The sequence below is a fragment of the Saccopteryx bilineata genome, chromosome 1 (assembly GCF_036850765.1).
Source record: "Saccopteryx bilineata isolate mSacBil1 chromosome 1, mSacBil1_pri_phased_curated, whole genome shotgun sequence".
NCBI classification, from domain to species: domain Eukaryota; kingdom Metazoa; phylum Chordata; class Mammalia; order Chiroptera; family Emballonuridae; genus Saccopteryx; species Saccopteryx bilineata.
Window position 1 is genome coordinate 274,401,995 of NC_089490.1, and position 21,199 is coordinate 274,423,193.

The following is a 21,199-nucleotide window of genomic DNA, read 5'->3' on the forward strand; positions in this document are numbered from 1 at the left end:
AAAAAATATACTTAATAGAAACCAGTGTGATTATGGACCAGGTGATATGAGGAAAGAAGTGCTGAGTCTTAGTTCCCAAGGTTTTTGAGTGATTGATCTCTGGATACTTGTTACTTGATGAATAGATTCACACTGGGAAAGAGAAGTGCTCACTACAGGGAGGAGGATGCCAATTTCCAAAAATAATAACAAATAGTTCATATATTATAGTGATTATAATAAATCTATCATAATAAATATTATAATACTAAGCAATTTTATTTTATATAATACAAATTATATTATTATTTGTACTAAATTTCTATGTGTTTCATAATAAAGGTTATAAATGCAATATTTTGGTTTCAGCAATCTAATGTATATTATTTCCCAATTTTCCTTTATCCTGAGATGGTCAAGTTACAAAGTGAAGAAGGAGCCCAGATCATAGAGTGTAGCCAGTAACAAAATCAGCATCAGAATCAGACACTAAAGTTTCTGATGAGCTTAGTTAGCTCTTAGGCATTAGTTAGAAGGACATTCAGCAGTAACCCTATCCGCCCTGAGGTGCTACGCAAGGACTTGCATGGGGCTCTAAGGAAACATAGGTAGGTCTGTGTTATATTACCAAACATCCTGGAAGAAGGATTCTCCCATTACTGTCTGACTTGTCAAGTTGGGCTAAATTGGTCTTCAATACGACTTCTAAATTTTATATAATCCAGAAAACACTTTGCCCTATCCTGATCTTTCACTTTGGAAATTTAAAGTTTCTTAAATCAAACTGTTCTTTCTTTGTTTCTTAGTATGCTACTTTTTCACATTGTGGAAATACTCTTCCCACTTGTAGGTTTATAAACCACCTCTTACAGGAGAAGCAGTGGATGGCTGGGGTAGAATGGATGTCATGAACCTGACCCCGTCTGAGTGGGAAGGAGTACAGCGCTTCCATGGTCTCTGAGGGAGCTGTTTTCCCTGAACCATCACGTGTTCACCAACCAACCCAGAAGCTTTCTGATTTTTGTGGAGGTTCCATTACATAGGCATGACTGATGAAATAATTGAGCATTGGTGACTGATTCAAACACCAGCCCCTCTCCCTCCCTGGAGGTCAGAGGAGTGGGACTGAAAGCTCCAGCACTGGAATCAGAGGGTTGCTTCTCCAGGCAAGCAGCCCACATCCTGGAACACAAAGCCATCTCATTAGCATTACAAAGGACACCTGTATTGCTCTCATCATTTGGGAAATTCCAAGGGCTTTAGGAGCCCTGGGCCACAAATAGAAGACCACAGAGGTTTATCTTATTTTAAGTCAAAAACCACATTACTGCAATGGGTTCTTGGCGTTTCTTATACCCCGTGTACCAGTTTCCTTCATCTCAGCTCTCAACCTGGCCCCACTGCTGGAGTCTGCCTTTGGTCTGTTATTTGGAGACATTTGGGGTCTAGGATGAACACTGAATTTAGTGCAAACGCTCATCATTGTAAAGAGCATTGTTTCTTTCCTTACAATGAAAAGAGACTCATTTTGGTATTACTAAAAACTATATTAATACTAAAGTGAATCCTTTCATAATCTTTTTATACCAGCCATTCTTCTTCCATTGCTTCTGTTTGAATTTATAAAAAGAGATCCCCTGGGTGTCTTCATGTCACTGTAGCTAGACTTGGAATCTGAGGCCCCTGAAGGCTACATTTGACTTCATTAGAGATGATTAGAGATTCCTCCTTATCAAGCATACATTGCCCTGTACTCAGGACAAAGGGAACCCCTGTCTTCTGCAGAACCTTTGCGAGACCCTGATGCTCTGCTCAACCCCAGCCTCCAGGCTCCTCCAGTGTCAGCTCCTTGCCCAGGCAGGCACAGAGGCGGACACACAGGAACTGCAGAGGGGAAGGGTGGCAGTTTTGTTTTGTTTTATTATGCCACCTTTAATACAGAACTTTTTGTAAAAAAAAAATATTCACAATTTAAAGAGTGTTTTAAATAAATGACTATGAGAGATAGAGATAAGAGATAGAGAGATGTGGACAGGGATGAGCCCCTGCACAGCTGTTGTCAGTGCCCAGGATGTCCCGGATGCCTGGCATTTCAGGACTGCCAAAGGGAAGAGGCACCTCGGGGTTCAGGCTAACTGGGCAGAGGAGTCCAGAGACCACTTCCACCAATTCCTTCTCATCTTCCGCTACAAAATGTGCAAAATGTGAAAACCTTGAATGTGAGGGACACAGACGAGAGAGACCTAAAGGAAGGAGATAACTGGTCAGGAAAGCAGAAAACAACCAGGCGAGCAGAGAGGTCACAGGCACTAACAGGTGCACGCACTGATGCACAAGCGCATACACGTGCACACGCGTGGACACACAAGTGAGCAGTGATGTACATACGCGCACACACAAGTACATGTACACAGGGGTTCACAATAAAACGCACACACATGCGTGTGTACACACAACCTGTGGATAGACGCAGAACCCGGGCTGGGACTGTTGCCAGGCCTGTGGCCACACTTCTGCTGCTCCCTAAGCCCTTGGTGCAGCTGGCAGAACAGGCCCCCCCTTTCCATCCAAAGGTTGCACCTAGATGCCGAGAAGCCCGGCTCAGGCCCTCAAGGAAAAGCCATTTGAAAGGCAGCTTGAGACCCCAGGGCGAAGAGCGCCGCTACATCCCTGGGCAGACAGCGCAGAAGATGGACTTTTCTCCACCTCCTGGTCACCCATCATCTCGCAAGCCCTAGAGAAACGCATACTCAGACTTGCGCGTTCCCCAGAAGGTACCAGACTGGGCCGAAGGGTGGACCCAGCGCGGCCCAAGAGAGGACAGCCACACTCCAGCCGGCGACAAGTGTCCGCGTCTTCCGCTGAGCAGGTATGGCCCTCGGGGAGGTCAGTGGGAGCAGGGCGCAGCGCAGCTAGGTACCGCCAGGCTGTCAGCCAGGTAGTAGTCTGGAGGGCGTCGGGCTGGCCGTCTAACCTGCTTACCGCGCCACGCCCCGGGTCCTCTCTCCACCCTGGTACCCACCCGGCGCCCTTCCAGGTGCCAAAGTAAGACAGGCGAGCATCCTCGATCCTCCCCTACCCACCAGTTCACGTTCTGCACCGTGCCGCCCTCTCTCTTCTGCCTCTTCCCTCCCCCTCTTTTCTCCCCTCCTCCTTCGCTTCCCTCCTCTCCAACTCCCCTTTCTCCCTCCTCTGTCCTCTTCGCCTCTCCTGCCTTCTTCCTCCCTCTCCTGCCCTCTCCTGCCTTTCTTCCAACCCCCGCCCCCTGTTCTCCCACGGTGCAGGCGGGTGCTGCGCCACCGCCCCCCGCCGCCGCCGCGTCCGCCACCCCGCCCCCCGCGCGGTGCCGAACCGCAGTAATAACCCCGCGCGGGCAGCGGAGTCACGGAGGGAAAGCCTTCTGCGCTCCACTCGGATCGGGTCCTGGGTGCCCACTTGCACACCGCCCGACCGGGACCATCTCGCGGCCCCTGGACCCTTCTGAACGCCCGGGGATGAAGCCGTGTATTTTCCCCGCCGGGGCGCTGCTCGCACCGGGCGCGCGGGGCAGAGGGTACATGCGGGGCCCCGGCTGCTGCGCAGCGCTCTGGGTGCTGCTGCTGGCGCAGGTGGGTGTGCAGGTTGGTACCTGACGGCGGGAGCAGGTTCCCTCGCGGCCCCCCTCGCACAGCCCTGGTCTCACTGCGGTGTCGCCGCTGTTTCCCAGCAGGCACCTGCGTGCGCCTGGGGACCCGCAGCAGCCTCGCCAGGGAGCCCGAGCGTCCGGCGTCCTCCCGGTCCCGCGGAGTGGCCCTCCTGGGTGGAAAAGGGCGGTAAGTCCACGGGAGGGGTTCTAATTCTTGCAATGTGAACCCCTAACGCTGGTTTATAAGGTGCTGCAAGTGTTCATCACTCTAGAAACTCTCCTTAGATACTGTCCAACTTCTTATGAGGGAGCACCTGAGATCACGTTCACCAGTGTTTGCATTATATGCCCGTGTGAAACGGCAAGGGCGCACCAGCGTTATTACCACAAACACTAAAAAAAGTCAAGGGAATATGTTTTATTTTTTAAAAAATTGAAAGAGCCAAGGAGGACTCTAGAGGCTGTATCAATGTATATACATCGAAGCTATATAACAAGCTTATTACTCAATTCTCCACCCCTCCTCTCCCTCCCGCCTCCTCCTCCTCCTTTTAAACCGAGAGGCAGAGGCGGTCATTCTTGCTCACTATTTATCACCTTAGTATCGAAGTTGATGCTTTTCCACAGTTGGGTTAGTTAGCATATTGTGACATCATAAGCAAAGTCTATATCTTTGCCCTGATTTGTCATAAAAACAAATCTGATCCTTTTGCAACGTGTGGCCTGACTTCGGCTGCTCACAAGCGGCGTTTGTGAATTTCACTTTTCCTGGGAGTGGATCCTTGTGTCCTGAGCTGCATCAGGGTGAACCCGAAAACAGGTGTGAACGTTGGCGGTAGCAAGGTGGTTCTTATCGCAACCCGATCCATTGACGATTATTCAGTATTAGTACTTCGCATCATTTCCAACAATCAGCGGTCATCTTAAATGTGAATGACTTTTAGAGAAAGAATGAGCTTTTGATTATGACAGCATAGTTTTAGAAAAATCTTGAAAATAGTTAATAATTCAAAATACCTAAATATAGTTTCTTCACCTTGCTAAAATTAAAGACAATGATTTAATGTCTGAATTAACCATTGATATTATCTTTCTTAATGAATACAGTATATAAATAGTGTACTACTATACTATATTATATATAGATACTATATTATAGTATACTATAAATAGTCAAGTGGTAAATCACGAATGTAGGAACAGAGGATCTTTCCCAGAACCACCAGAGGGCGCTAGATGTAAACGATATAAAATATTTAAAATTTACTTTTCACTGTTTATTTAAAGCTCACCTTCTTGGTGTTGCCCTGATCTTCTTTATTATTTCTCTTACAATAAATTCTGCGATGCAGTTATCCACATTAGAAGTTAATTGCCTTCTTACTTAAAAAACAAGTTTGTAAAAACTTTAGTTCTGTAAAATTATGAATATTCCTGAAGGTCTCAGGAGATTTTCAAAGTACTTTATAAAGTTTCCTTTAAGATAAGAGTGTTACAGACAGAGAACCATTTATTTCCAGGAGGAATAGCCAAGATTTCCTGCCTAAGAGTGCATTTCCAAACCCTGTGAGAATAGACCCCTGGGACCTGGACTCCAGCCGTGCTGGCATGCGGCTCCAATAACTGGGCACCTCAGCCAGTGTCACTGCCCAGAATTTATGACAGCCACTTACGTTGCTTGGTCAAAATCTAAAGAAGAAGGTACAATCCATAATCAGTGACGATCTAACTGAGTGAACAAACTGTCCTTAGTTTCTGTCTCCATCCATTATAACAGGCTAAGCTGATAGAATGAGTATCCATGGACAGTTTTCACATGACCAGAGAAAGACTCTTGCTACTCAGTGTTACCTGTTTCTGTCTAGAAAAGCAGGGCTAGAGTACACTGTGTGTGATGCTGTGATCAGTTTACTATTAGAAATCCAGACATCTGTTATATAAGTTGAAATAATTCTTTTGGCCATAATGTTTGTTTAAAACATATTTCAAACTATATTTTAAATTTTACTGTGAAAAAAAAAATTTTACTGTGTATCTGAAGTTTTATGCAATAGGAAAGAGAACTCGGCCCTGGCCGGTTGGCTCAGCAGTAGAGCGTCGGCCTAGCGTGCGGAGGACCCGGGTTCGACTCCCGGCCAGGGCACACAGGAGAAGCGCCCATTCGCTTCTCCACCCCTCCGCCGCGCTTTCCTCTCTGTCTCTCTCTTCCCCTCCCGCAGCCAAGGCTCCATTGGAGCAAAGACGGCCCGGGCGCTGGGGATGGCTCTGTGGCCTCTGCCTCAGGTGCTAGAGTGGCTCTGGTCGCAACATGGCCGACGCCCAGGATGGGCAGAGCATCGCCCCCTGGTGGGCACAGCCTCGCCCCATGGTGGGCGTGCCGGGTGGATCCCGGTCGGGCGCATGCGGGAGTCTGTCTGTCTCTCCCTGTTTCCAGCTTCAGAAAAATGAAAAAAAGAAAAAGAAAAAGAGAACTCCATATACCCTTTGAGGCAACAAAGGATAACTAAATTGAGATAAATTCTACTTTCAGACATTAAGTATACCCATTTTATTTTGGCTAATTTAGCATTGATTTTCCTTAATAGGAGACTTGAATGTTATTTCCTACTAATTTAACACTGTAATAAAAACTGTAGCTTCTGGTCAGAGCAGAGACATGTCAAGATTTACTATCTTACAATTTCTAGAGTAAGTTAAGCTTCGGTAAGGTTTACAAGTTCCTTAGAACTTTGTTTCATTGGATGCAGTAGATCTGTATGTGTGCTCTGGAAGTGGACGTTGATTTACATTCAAACATTCACATCATACGAGGCAGGGCAGGGTCTTTCAGGTTGGCCCAGTGGAGTAAATGTTTGACAAGAGGCTCTTTGGAGCTCTGATTTGTAACATTTGCTTGTTGTCACGGGGTCACTACTCCCACCATGGCAGATTCAAGCGATCAGCGTATTAGCATTAAACACAGAATGAGGATACAATGTGCAAAATGAGCTCTCTAAATCTGGTTGAGTCAGCCAGAGCAAAAGCAGGGATGGTCCACACCTCACACGCTGGGTTTGAAACCAGTGTTCCTAAATTGAAAGACAGGTTTTCTATCTCCCACTGCCTCCCTCCTGCTCAGGAACGGATTGACATTGATCACAGTGAGTGACAGTAGAGCCGACACCGGCCAGTCCTTAAGAGCTGATTCCTTTTCAGGAATTTTGTGAGCTAGTTGAAAATTAAAATATATAAACTTATAGTAAACAAAACCCTAGCAAATACAAAATTAAAATATTCAGACCCCATCATCACTTCACCATTCTTTTACTATGTTTTACTATCATCCCTGTTTGGGAGGTAGGTTATTAGCATCTATATGATGGAAATACTATGTAATGGTGTGCTACTATGCGTCTCTTCTAAACTCCATGTCCAGTGATGTTGCATATTGGTTTTTCAAACTCAGCCATGATGAGAGTATTTACACTAGAGAAATTGGAAAAAAAACTGTAAATCAGCCTTTTTTTTCCCTGACCCCCAGAGAGCTGGTTGTCACACATTTATCAGCATAACACTGCATGTGTTTATGTAAATGGGGCTTATCAGTCATTGTTTTAAAAAATATTATCTGCCATCCAAAATAAAGGTCATAAGAATATGGTTTATATCATCTGGAAACAATTTGATTTTTTTAAAAATGGTAATCATCTCTTTACGTGCAATAAATGTGTGGGTTAGTCAGTGTTTGGAGCAGTCCACGTGCTTCTGTCTTCACTCCAGGGCCTCTGCTGGGATGGAAACAGGCTAGTGGAAATTGGTGAGTACTCCCTGAGAGCCCCGGAGGACAGGGTGGTAGGTAGTAATGACCATGTTGCACCAGCTCTGCCCCTTAGTCCAGAAAGCCAGGGATAAGGAAGGCAGTTTGGGCTGCGTTTTTCACTTCGTCTTGTGTGGTGGCCCAGGACAGGCTGCAATCACATACTCATGCCTGACACACAATGCAACCTACTTGCCCTTACTTCTGTCCCTGCACACAGTTTAACTGAATTTGTTTTACTTTCTAATTTTCCCCAAAACTATGAAATAATTCCAATGTATTTTGCCCTGTGCGATACAGTTCCCTTGCTTTGAGGCAGGGGTCAGAAACCTTTTTGGCTGAGAGAGCCGTGAACCCCACATATTTTAAAATGTAATTCCGTGAGAGCCATACAATATGTTTAACACTAAATACAAGTAAATGTGTGCATTTTATGTAAGACCAACACTTTTAAAGTACCGTAAGTCTCTGAATTCTTTTTAATAACGTTGTTATGCTATTGCTAACCAATGATGAATAAAGTACTTCTTATCATTAATGCGACTTCTGATGCTGCATGGTTTTGCTGATGGCTTTGTAGTCTGGTTGATACGTGGTGAAGTTAAGCTTCAGGCAGGCGTTGAAACTTCCATTCATTAAACGTGATCGTAGGTTGGTCTTAATGTTCTTTAGATGTGAGAAAGACTGCTCACATGCATACGTGGAGCCAAACATTGTCAGTACAGCAATATTCACATGCTGCAGTGTGTGGTATGTGACGGGAAGCATGTTCCAAGTTTTGACAATCAGGTGGTCCACGGGTTGAAGTTTTTTCATTTCTCCCCACTTGTGTTTGCTCGCCAACTCTGCTTGCTGTCGTGCAAGTCTTTCCAAATCTTCATTCAGTGACTTGACCTTATTCACCCACATGTCTGAGGCCTTCAGGTCAGGAGCTCGTAGCTCAAAATCTCTGACGGAGACACCGGGGATGAAACTCTGGTCAGCACTGTCCACTGCACACTAGTGTGGATGAGTGATGAACTTAAAAGATGAGTATGCTCACGAAATTCTCCAAAGCATGCTTTGAATGACTGCAGGAGATTAGATGTGAAGACCACTAGCTGCTGGAGATCAAGATGTTGAGCAGGGTCACTTGCTGTGCATGCATCTTTAAACTCTCTCAGTTTTTCCAAGTGTAGTAAACGACCTGTTTCAATGTCAGCAATGAAGAGTTCCAGCTTATTTTCAAATGCAAACACTGCTGGTTGAAGGGATAAGACTATTTCCAATGCCTTGCATTTTAACATTGAGCTGGTTCAGATGTTCAGTCATGTCCACGAGATAGTAGAACTTCAGGAGCCACTCAGTGTTAGCTAACTCAGGATGTTTGACACTTTTCATTTCAAGAAAAGTCCGGATTTCGCTCAGACAAGCCGCGAAACTGCTGAGTACCTTCCCTTTTGACAACCAACGCACATTGCTGTGCAGAAGCAGACCAGGATAATTATTCCCAACTTCATCCAGCAGTGTTTTAAATTGGCGATCATTTAAAGCTCGGGCAACAAAAAAATTGACCACCTGAATGACCAGCGACATCACCTCACCAAACTGCTTGCCACACATCTGAGCACAAAGTGCTTTCTGATGTAGGATGAAGTGAAAACTTAGGATGGGTCTCTTTTCATGTTCACAAAGAAGTCCTAAGAATCCTGTTTTTCCCCACCATGCACAGAGCACCATCAGTACACACCGAAATAAGTTTATCCATCAGTAGATTTTTTCCTTTAGTGAACTCAGTGAAAGACTTGAATAAATCCTCCCCTCTTGTTGTCTCTTTCATAGGTAAAACAGCAAGACTTTCCTCACGTAGTGTGTCACCAACAACATACCTTGCAATCACGATTAGCTGAGATAAATGGCTTATGTCTGTTGATTCATCCAAAGCGAGAGAAAAGAATGGTGCTGCATTTATGTCCTTCACTTGTGTTGCCTCAATTTGATTTGCCATCATGATGGTACAGTTGTGAACAGTTCTTGCCGACTGAAGCATGTCTTTTATTCATTCGATTATCTTGTCTTTATCTGAAAAGTCATCAAAAAATTCATTAGCAACATCAAGCATAAATGTTTTGGCATACTCCCCATCTGTGAATGGCTTTCCATTTCTCACAATTGCTAAAGTACCAGCAAAGCTAGCCGAATTCCAGTCACCTTGTTGGCTCCAAACACGGAGTTGCTGCTGACTAGCTTGCACTCTGCACAGTAGCTCTTGACATGCTTTCTTCCTGCTGTTCCCCATTGGATATTTCAATGCAAAGGTAATATGGTGTGTTGTTGAAGTGCCACTTTATATTTGACTGTTTCATCGATGCAATTTTATCATTGCATATTAGACACACTGCAGAACCTGCTCTCTCCACAAAGGTGAATTCCTCTGTCCATTCCTGCTGAAAAGTACGATACTCCTCATCTTTTTTTCTTTTAGCCATCTTCTTCATCAAAAGGGTTTCTGCAGCCCTGGCCGGTTGGCTCAGTGGTGGAGCGTCAGCCTGGCATGCAGAAGTCCCGGGTTCGATTCCCGGCCAGGGCACACAGGAGAAGCGCCCATCTACTTCTCCACCTCTCCCCCTCTCCTTCCTCTTTGTCTCTCTCTTCCCCTCCCGCAGCCGAGGCTCCATTGGAGCAAAGATGGCCCGGGCACTGGGGATGGCTCCTTGGCCTCTGCCCCAGGCGCTAGAGTGGCTCTGGTCTCAACAGAGTGACGCCCCGGAGGGGCAGAGCATTGCCCCCTGGTGGGCAGAGCATCGCCCCTGGTGGGTGTGCGGGTGGATCCCGGTTGTGCGGGAGTCTGTCTGACTGTCTCTCCCGGTTTCCAGCTTCAGAAAAATACAAAAAAAAAAAAAAGGAAAAAAAAAGGGTTTCTGCAATTAGCTAGCTGATTACTTGATTAAAAGGAGGGAATTTTACTTCCTGACCTCACAATGACCCATGTACTTTATGCATTATCCAATAAAAATTTGATGTTGTCCCAGAGGACACCTGTGATTGGCTCCAGCCACCCGCAACCATGAACATGAGCGGTAGGAAGTGAATGGATTGTAACATATGAGAATGTTTTATGTTTTTAACGTTGTTATTTTTTTTATTAAAGATTTATCTGTGAGCCAGATGCAGCCATCAAAAGAGCCACATCTGGCTTGCGAGCCATAGGTTCCCAACCCCTGCTTTGAGGTATATTTCAATGGTTGGTCATCAGGTTGTCTGCCAGGGCCTGCTGCCTGACTAATCTGCTTGTCACCCACCTTATTGGTTACCCTCAAAGTGCCCATTCATTCATACCTGTATGGTAGGGCCAGGCCTGTGGGCCCCACAATGGGCCCAGAAGGGTCACACATCAGAAATCTTGAGCAGAGGGATCAGGAAGCCTAGGGTCACAGAGATCAGAGCCAAGGCTTTGGTTACTCTGCCTTTTGTTCAGACTGACCCTGGCCTCAGACCCTCATCTGCCATGGGTTTGAGCACGGGGGCTCCAGGCAATGTCTCACCATCCTCCCAAACTTTGAACATGCCTCTGTTGATCACCCACAGGCTGCCAGCCACTCTGTTCCAGGCTAGCCACAGCTGTCTGTAAGGACAACACAGTGACATGTGGACAAGTGCCTGCCACAAAGAAGTTTACTTTGTGAATAAAACATTTTTTTCAGAAAAATTTATTACTTGAATACTGTTCATCTGTGACCAAATGCCACTTCTGTTGAATGATGTTTCATTTATCTTATGACTCCAAGAAACGTGTTCAGCTCACACAAAGGCTGAAAAGGGTCCTAGTTTTTGGCATCTAACAACAACCTATTCCTATCAGCATATATTGGTAATAAAAGAGGACTATATATACATTCTTAGGACATTAGAATCAGGATGATAATATTAGTATAAGGGTCTTATTAGGCATGTACAAGGAATTTGTGTTTAGAGTATTCAAAGCCTGTTCACCTTATTGTAGGGTAGACCTTTTTAGCCCTCTCTGGTGCTTCAGCCTGACATCTGTTTCAGAGACATCTTAAAAGGAAGGTCTGATGTCATGCTAACCTGCTATTTTCTGATGATTAGAAAAAAAAAATGCAGGATAGGCAACAGGCCCTCTTGGAAATTGTGCAGGCCTGTCACTGGAATGCATATAGAGGCACATGTACCATATGTTTAAATATCTGAAAGGTATAAACCAAGTTAACAAATCATTAACTAAGACATTTTTATTTTATTTTATTTTATTTTATTTTATTTTATTTTATTATTTTCCAAATGAGAGGAAGGGAGATAGACTCCTGCCTGTGCCCCAACCGGGAATCTACTCAGCAACCCCTGTCTAGGGCCAATGCTCTGCCCATCTGGGTCAGTGCTCACAAGTGAGCTATTTTTAGAGCCTGAGGTGGAGGCTCCACTGAGCCAACCTCAGCACCCTGGGGCCGATGTGCTTGAACCAATCGACTCATGACTGTGGGAAGGAAAGAGAAAAAGAGAGAAAGAGAGAAGAGGGAAGGTGGAGAAGCAGATGATTGCCTTGCCTGTGTGCCCTGACCAAGAATTGAACACATGCCAGGCCAATACTCTACCACTGAGCTAACTGGCCAGGGCCTATCTAAGACATTTTTTAACCTCAGCCTTGACAGATCCAACTTCACTTGGTCTGAAAGTCCAGGTCAGAGTCTGGAAGATGACCACGCAGGAGAGTTGCCCCTTGACATGAAGCCACCCTTTCCGAGACAAAGTTCTGTCCTGCTTGGGACAGAAACAACCTTTCCCTGACCTTTGGAAAGCAGAGATTATATCATTAATGATGCTATAGAGCAGGGGTCCCCAAACTTTTTACACAGGGGGCCAGTTCACTGTCCCTCAGACCATTGGAGGGCTGGATTATAAAAAAAACTATGAACAAATCCCTATGCACACTGCACATATCTTATTTTAAAGAAAAAAAAAACAGAACGGGAAAAAATACAATATTTTAAATAAAGAACAAGTAAATTTCAATCAACAAACTGACCAGTATTTCAATGGGAACTATGCTCCTCTCACTGACCACAAATGAAAGAGGTGCCCCTTCCGGAAGTACGGCGGGGGCCAGATAAATGGCCTCAGGGGACCGCATGCAGCCCGCGGGCCGTAGTTTGGGGACCCCTGCTATAGAGAGAACAAATCCTGGTTACTAAATGAAAATACAGTACAGTATAAGTGATACTTTTGTAAAAGAGAAACTCTTTGGAGAAAAAAATTCCAATATTTCCAGGGAGGCAGTGGAGGCCACTGCCCAGAATTCTGATGAAGTTTCTGTCCATTCTTTTCACAGAGAGGGAAATGACTCAGGTGTACATGGAATGTAAACTGTAAGACTGTCTATGATTGAAGCCTGTAAATCTGATAACTCCTTGGAGTTTTCTTGACGTGTGTGTGTGTGTGTGTGTGTGTGTGTGTTTCTGAAGTGAGAAGCAGGGAGGCAGTCAGACTCCTGCATGTGCCTGGACCAGGATCCACCTGGCATGCCCACCAGGGGATGATGCTCTGCCCATCTGGGGCGTTGCTCCACTGTGGCTGGAGCCATTCTAGTGCCTGAGGCAGAGGCCATGGAGCCATCCTCAGCACCCGGGACCAACTTTGCTCCAATGGAGCCTTGGCTGTGGGAGAGGAAGAAAGAAACAGAGAGGAAAGAGAGGGGGAAGGGGGAAGAAGCAGATGGGCACTTCTCCTGTGTGTCCTGACCGGGAATCCAACCCAGGACTTCCACACACCGGGCCAATGCTCTACTGTTAAGCCAACCCACCAAGGCCTTTCTTGACTTTTTAAAAAGAAATCATGTATTTGAATGCATTGTAGGCTGGCATACTATAAAGTAGAGTAGGTATTTGTCTTCGAAAGGCCCTGGAATGTGAAATACCATCAAGAGCTAAGAGCCCAGGCCAATTGGAGGGTCAACAGTGGTTTTCATTGGGAGCATGAACATTTCCAAATGCTAACATCTAGGAAATCTAGAATGTGTGTGCATTCCACCTTTTCTTCTGCTATAGGCAATGATTTAATGACCAAATACCAAAAAAGTAAGCAGCAAAGAATGCCAATCATATTTGTATTTTTAACTGTTTTCTGAAAAATTGTCTGCATTTAAGTTAAAATTTCTTAGAATGATGAAGATGTTTGTAATAGAGAAAAATATGACTAAAACAATGTTTACAACTATACAAATGACTCTAATGTAAAACTCTGAAGTATAAGCATAAAAGTTTATTTTTTTATTTTATTTGGTCTGTCATCTGTTTCTCCTTTGAAGTTTTATCGAATTTGCTGAATTGGTTATAACTCATTATAGGAACAGGACTGACTTCGCTTTTAAAGGCCACTATTCAAAATCTTTCCTCCTGTCTCTGATTTTGTGCATTGTACTGTTTGGATTTGCAGATAAGTTGACATTGAGAATTCTTCTATCATTGTTTACTGAGTGAAAGTGTCATCTAGTAAGAAATTATATTTGAAATTATTGTATTCTTTTTAGAATTCTGAAGTGACTCAGTCACAACCCCTCTTATATTTTCAGAATATGACCTGGTATCTCCCTATGAGGTTGATCACAGTGGCAACTACGTGTCCCACGAAATCACACACCCTCAGAGGAGAAAAAGGGCACTGGCCCAGCCTGGATTGGATTCTCTTTACCTTCAGCTGAAAGGCTTCAAGCATGACTTCCACATGGAGCTGAAGACTTCCAGCAAACTAGTGGCTCCTGGATTCATCGTGCAGACATTGGGAAAGGGAGGCATCAAATCAGTACATGCTTTCCCACAAGACGAGTTCTGTTTTTATCAAGGCTCCTTACGATCCCACCAAAATTCCTCAGTGGCTCTTTCAACCTGCGAAGGTTTGGTGAGTACAGCTCTGGCTACTTGTAATGAGATGGTGGAGACAGTGATATGTGAAAGAGGAAAAATGGCCAATTTCTCCTGAAATATTTTAGTCTGATCCTCCATTATTGCAGTGCAGACTTCTTTATCTTAAAAGCAGGAGAAAATTGCCAAGTAATTGGTCTAAAATATGCCGTACTGCCTTCTTTGTCTCATTTAAAAATAGCATGCATGTCCAGCCTTTTTTTGCCTTTGTTTTTCAAAAGTAACTGTGAAAAAGCCCGGCAGCTTGAAAACTGTTTCTAAGAATTTATGGTCACCTCTGAAGGTGTTGACTTCTTAGAGGATGGCTGTACCCTAACTATTAGTCCTTTACTAGCACTGGAGAAGTGTTCTCATATTGAATAGAATGCAATACTCAGCTGATTGGCCATGGTAATTATTTGATTAGATGCTTGAAAGCACTTCATTTCTGTCATTCTGATAAGGATAATGTGCTTGCTAATTAGGTGTTCATTCCGGATGGGTTGATGAATTCATGGCAGGGCATTCATGCTGGTCTCATTGAACTGATGATTATATTGATATATCCCCCATTTTATTTTATTTTGTTTTGTTTTTAAGTGAGAGTAGAGAAAATACAGAGACAGACTCCCTCATGCACCCCAACTGGGGGGATTCACCAAGCAACCCCCATCTGGGGCCAATGCTCTGCTCATCTGGGGTCATGCCCACAACGGAGCTATTTTTAGCATTTGAGGTGGAGGCTGGAGGGAGCCATCCTCCGTGCCCAAGGCCAATGTGCTTAAATCAGTTTAGCCATGGCTATGGTAGAGAAAAAGAGAGAGAGAGAGAATGGGTAGGAGAAGGGTGGAGAAGCCAATGATTGCCTCTCCAATGTGTCCTGACCAGGAATTGAACTCAGGAGTTCCACATGCTGGGTTGCTGCTCTACCACTGAGACAACCAGCCATTTTCCTAATATCAGGTTGAGACATTAAATATCATTTAGACACTTCATGTGGCCCCCTTTGCTGAGACCCCTTCAGTGAGGGGCTTCTGGTCAACTTGAGAAGATAATGTATCCCTCAGTCTGACCTAAGCTGAAATATTTTTTCTTTTTTAAGTGAGAGGAGAAGAGATAGAGACAGACTCCTCCTACATGAACCCCAACTGGGATCCACCTGACAACTCTCATCATCTGGGGCCAATACTCAAATCAAAAAAGCTATCCTTGCACCTAAGGCCAGTGCTAGAACCAATCAAGCCACTGGCTGTAGGAAGGGAAGAAAGAAGGAGGAGAGGAAGAAGAAGAGAAGCAGATGGTCACTTTTCATGTGTGCCCTGACTGGGGATTGAACTTAGGATATCTGCTCCCTGGGCTGACATTCTATCCACTGAGCCAAGTGGCCAGGGCCAGCTAAAATCTTAATGGCTGTCTTTTACTTTTTAAAAAAATATTTTTATATTTGCAGGAAAGAAAAACTTATTAGATTCTTGAGAACAAATTAATCTGTTACACATAAACATAACGTATACTAAGTGAAATAAACCTGTCAGAGAAAGACAAATACCATAGGATCTCACTTAAATGTGGAGCCCTAATGAACAAAATAAAAACAAAGGCACGGACACATGGAACAGACTGACAGCTGTCACGGGGGAAAGGAGGAAGGAACTGGATGAAAGAAAGTGAAAGGATTAGCCAAAAAGCATACATGTATTACACAGAGACATAGACAACAGAGTGGCCATAGCCAGAGGGAAAGGCGGGTGGAGGCTAGGTGGTGGTGGGCAAAGGGGGTGGGGTGGGGATGGAGACTTTGCTTGAGGTGGAGGGTGCACAAGGAGGTGTACAAATGGTGCTATATTCAGTTGTATATTTGAAATCTGTATAGCTTTGCAAACCAGTGCCATCTCAATAAATTTGATTAATAAAGAGAAAGAGAGAAAGAGAGAGAGAGAGAGAAAGAGATCATTTAGATAGCAGAGTAAAAATGTGTGGTCCAAACACTTCAAGGTCTTGACTGTGTTAAAGGTTTGGCAAGCAGGTTTTTGAACATTTATTGCTCTCTACAAAGTGCTTTAAATCTGCCATAAATTCCTTTCCCTTTTTTGAAAAGGTGAAATCACACCCTACATATCAAAAGGATTTTGTGTATGTGTATGTGAATGGTGGGTGCTAAAGGAGCATTCACAACCAACTTCTTAAAATACTATCTGCAAATGCTAAATCCTGTTAAAAATGTATAAAAAAATATTAACTAGCATCTGCTTTTTAGGGGAATTTGGTATGGGTTGGTTTCACATCTGCTTTCCTTTGTAAATGGCTTTTGGTTTGAGAATGGATACAAACAGGAGTTGCCAAAGATAGGGTGGTGGTTATTTGGCAAACTTGTTAAGCATGAAGATAGTATGGCTGATTTCTTCAATGGGTTTCCAAGAAAAATAGATCTTCCTTAATTACAGGGCTAAACTCTTCACATAATGCACTGAAGGAAGATAGGTCTTCCTGGCTTTCTTCAACAAAGTTTCAGACCAGAAATGGAAGCCATCTGTGTGGCCGGGAGATGTGCCATACCCTTCAGAGCTCAGTATTCTTGGATTCATTTGCGGAGATTGGGAGAGGTACTTCCCATTAACCCAGCAGGGGTGCAGGCTCTGTGAGCCAAGGCTCTCCCCAGACCGCTGAGCCATGCCTGGAGTCTGTTCGATGAATAGCATTTGCTGGCAGCTGCTTGAGATTTCTGGCTTTCTTTGAACTCAATGAGACTTAACAGCTAAAGTTGTAAATGGCAACTACATGAAAGATAAAAAAGTGAAAAAGAACAGGAAAAAAAAAGTCTCCTCTGGATAGTAAACACTGGAATTTAATATTTTGGTCACTAGAATAGAAATCTGTATGCTTTCATCATTAATCTTCCAAATACATTAATTCCAACTTTGCTGACACTTTGTCTGTGGATGTTCATTACAAACATGACCTCAATTAGACTTATGAGTGTGAGGTTCAGGGTATTTTGCCATATGATGAGACAAATCAAAAACATTTTAAGGAAGGAAAAAGAAGTATAAAGAAGTCCTCCTCTCTTTAGCCAGATAATAAAGAATGTTGAATGGGAATGTCCCTCATGTGGCTGCCAACTCTGTTATTTCCTTCCTGATTGATGGTTACCCCAGACCTCATCTTCCAAATCTGTTAACATACAGAGAAACTCAGCATGTCTTTTAGTTTGATGATGGTCCTTTTTTGTTATTGTTGTTCTGGTTATTTTGGATTCTAAGATCTCAGTTAAACTTTTTCATTTTTATTTATTTATTTAATAAAGATTCTAGTTGATCCAGCAATCTGATGGAGTTAGAAGTCACTAGAATTGTCTTTTATCTGCTCTGTTGTAACTCACACACCTTTGCACAGACCCTAGCGGAGAGCACTTTGCAAACAAGATTCCTGGTGATGGGAAAGTGGTTTACAATTGTAAGACATTGCAATTTCCAAACTGAAAATTAATTCTTCTCCTGGTTCTCATATCTTGAGTTTGGGAACATTTACTATAGTCCTCTAATGGTTTATTTGAGGAACACTTTGGAATACATTTGACTATTATAAGTAATGCTGCCATGGACATTTGTGTACAAGTTTTTTGTGCAGATATATGTTTCATTTGGGTTTATAACTAGGGAGTATAATTATTGGGTCATATGGAAATTCTATGTTTAACATTTTGAGGAACTTCCAAACTGTTATCCACAGTAGGTCTACCCTTTTGCATCCTGCCAACAATATATAAGGGCTCTAATTTCTCCACAGTTTGGCAACCCTTATTGTCCATCTTTTTTTATATATATAATTGCTGTCCTTGTGAATATGAAGTGATATCTCATTGTGGATTTGATTTACTAAACAAAGAATATTAGTTGACAGTTAATTGTTTTTGTTATTGTGGTTTTTTCCCCCAGCACTTTGAATATGTCATCTCATTGCCTTCTGGATCCCATTGTTTTTTTATTAGCAGTCAGCTGTTTATCTCACCGTAGTTTATTAGACAAAGGCGTTGTTTTACTATTGCTAGTTTCAAGATTTTGTCTTTGTATCTCATCATTTTTACTATGATAAGTATTGGTGTGGGTATCTGTGTTTTTTCTTTGGAACTCCCATTATGCATATGTTGTGTGCTAATGGTTCCCACATTTCTCTGAGGCTCCATTTATTTTACTTCATTATTTTTTATCTGTGGTCTTGAAATTACACAACTGTCAAAAATTTATTTTCGGGTTGCCTCCTTCTTGTCTGGCAGTTCAAATATACTGCTAAATATCTGTAGTAGAATTTTCAGTTTGGGTATTATATTAAAAACTATGGTTTTAATTCATTAACCATAGTTTCCTTTGCTTTAAAATTTTTTTTATTGATTGATTTTAGACAGAGAGAGAGAGAATCACAAATTTGTTGTTTCCCTTATTTATGCATTCATTGGTTGATTCTTGTATGTGCCCTGACTGGGGATTGAACTCACAACCCTGGCATATCAGGATGATGCTTCATACAAATGAGCTACTTGACCAGGGCATTCTTTTTTTAAACATATTTATAATAGTTATTTTAATGTCTTTCTCTACCAAATGTAATAACTAGGTCCCTTCAAAGGAAGTTTCTGTTGGCTCTTTCTTTTCATGTGTATAAGTCACACGTTTGCTTTGTGTGTCTTATAATTTTTTTCCCTGAAAACTAAACATTATAGATAATGTATTGTAGTGACTCCAGATATTGACCACCTTTTGCCACTCCAGAACTTGTTAATGTTTTTTTTCTTTTGTTTTCCTTTTTTTAGTGAAAGAGACAGAGAAAGAGACAGAGAGAGGGACAGATAGGGACAGACAGGCAGGAAGGGAGAGAGATAATTGTTGCAGCTCCTTAGTTGTTCATTGATTGCGTTCTCATGTGCCTTGATTGGAGGGATCCAGCGGAGCGAGTGAACCTTTGCTCAGCAACCTTGGGCTCAAGCCAGTGACCTTGGGTTCATGTTTATGATCCCATGCTCAAGCTAGTGAGCCCATGCTCAAGCCAAATAAGCTCGTGCTCAAGCCAGTGATCTTAGGGTTTTGAACCTGGGTCCTCCACATCCCAGTCTGACACTCTATTCACTGTGCCACCACCTGGTCAGGCACTTTGTTTGTTTGTTTTTCTTTTTAATTGTTGATTTGGTGATTTGGCAGGATAAGTCTTTCTGAAAGCTTATGCCAGACTGCCTCTATTGGTATTACACTCAGCTATTAGCCTACACTAACTACTAGCTGACTACTCACTCTCTCTCTTTCTCTCATTTTTTTACAACACTCTGTGGTATTAATTGTTGCACAATTTGACTTAAGAAGAACTCCTTTAGGAGATTAAGGTGCTGCCTCTTTTTGAGACACTGATACCATAGGAAATCTTTGATGTCTTTTTCCCTGAGTCTCTGCTAAACTTCTAGTCCATGTCTTCTTTTGCTTATTTTTATGTGTATCATGGGGCTACCAGCCTTTTCTTAATTGCTTGCAACCAACAGCTCCATGATTTTTAGTTTTCTTTTGTTTTGTTGTTGTTGTTTAATTCAGTTTTACAATATTAGGCTACCAAGATATTGCCCATATTCTTTGGAAAATGTTATTTTTATTCTTGACACAGTGAATTTGGTGAATTAAACACAGACTCTCATTTTTTCAATAAGAAACATATTACCACAAGCCTAATGTCGTTTTAGGAATTTGGCTATAAACAAGACTTTCTTTAAAATTATAATTTCTTGCAAATTTTTAGTTTAGGTTTTTTTCCTTTAGGTTTGAATTTTTGAGCTCTTAGAATATCTATAAAGTGCCTGGACATTATGATTTTAGATATTCATTAGTTTTTGGTGAATAGACTAATTTAAAACTCAAAGTATTTCAAATCCATGCTTATAAATAATACATGGCTACTATGCTTATAAATAATACTAAAATGTCCTTTGAGTCCAACTGAATAAGTGAATAAGCAAATAGTGTTTGATAAACAGGTAGAATTTAGAGAGGCAGTGTACTTTTCCTAATGGGTATTTTTTTCTAATTGTGTTCACAAATATTTATAACCTTTCATATTTCAGTGACCACATGAGAATTATTTAATGGATAGTAGACACTGCCTTGGCTTTGAAGATTTCCTTACTAAAAGGGTTAGAAAATGCCTTTTCCCCCCATATTCCTGTTTTAGTGGCTCTTACCCACAATGGCCTTCTGGGAATGGCAGCCACTGGACACTTGTGGCTACTGAGCACTTGAAATGTGGTTTGTGAAAATGAGGTACCCTAGAAGTATAAAAAATGTAAAATATCCCATTAGTTATTTTTGTATTGATTGCATGTTAAAATAACATTTTGGATATATTGGGTCAACTAACATTATTATAATTATATATTTTCACCCTTACTTTTCATTTTTCTAAGTGATTGAAAATTAAATCACATATATGGTTTACATTCAATTTCTTTTTTTAAACTTGAATTTATTGTGACAGTTAATAAAGTTATATAGGTTTCAAATGTACTACTCTATAATATACATCACCTGTATATTGGGTGCATTTACCACCCAAAGTCAGATCTCCTTCCATCAGCATTTATCTCCCCTTTACCTTTTTCTACTTCCACTCACCCACCCCTTTCCCTCTGGCAGTCACCATACTGTTTTCTGTGTCTGATTTTTTTTTTTGCTTAATCTCGTCACATTTTTCACCGAGGCCCCCAAACCTGCTACCTCTGACATCTGTCAGTCTGTTTTCTGTATGTATGAATCTGTTTCTATTTTTTTCTGTTAGTTTATTATATTCCACATATAAGTGAAGTTACATCTCTGACTGTCTTATTTCACTTAGCAAAGCACTTTCCAGGTCCATCTGTGCTGCTGCAAAAGGTAA

At 42.5% G+C, this 21,199-nt stretch overlaps 1 protein-coding gene across 5 annotated transcripts in view; it reads left to right on the forward strand.

Moving 5' to 3' along the window:
* The first annotated feature begins 2,273 nt into the window (after positions 1-2,273).
* ADAMTS16 (ADAM metallopeptidase with thrombospondin type 1 motif 16) overlaps positions 2,274-21,199 on the forward strand; it is a 172,037-nt gene continuing 153,111 nt past the window's right edge. For 2 of the 5 annotated variants that reach the window (XM_066253601.1, XM_066253602.1), the window contains exons 1-3: positions 2,274-2,848; positions 3,686-3,791; positions 13,966-14,291. In XM_066253601.1, coding sequence (XP_066109698.1) covers positions 2,564-2,848; positions 3,686-3,791; positions 13,966-14,291 — 717 coding nt within the window. In that variant the 5' untranslated portion in view covers positions 2,274-2,563. Of the gene's footprint in view, positions 2,849-3,351; positions 3,600-3,685; positions 3,792-13,965; positions 14,292-21,199 lie in introns of those variants that run through there. The other 3 variants (XM_066253603.1, XM_066253604.1, XM_066253605.1) reach the window with 3 other exon arrangements.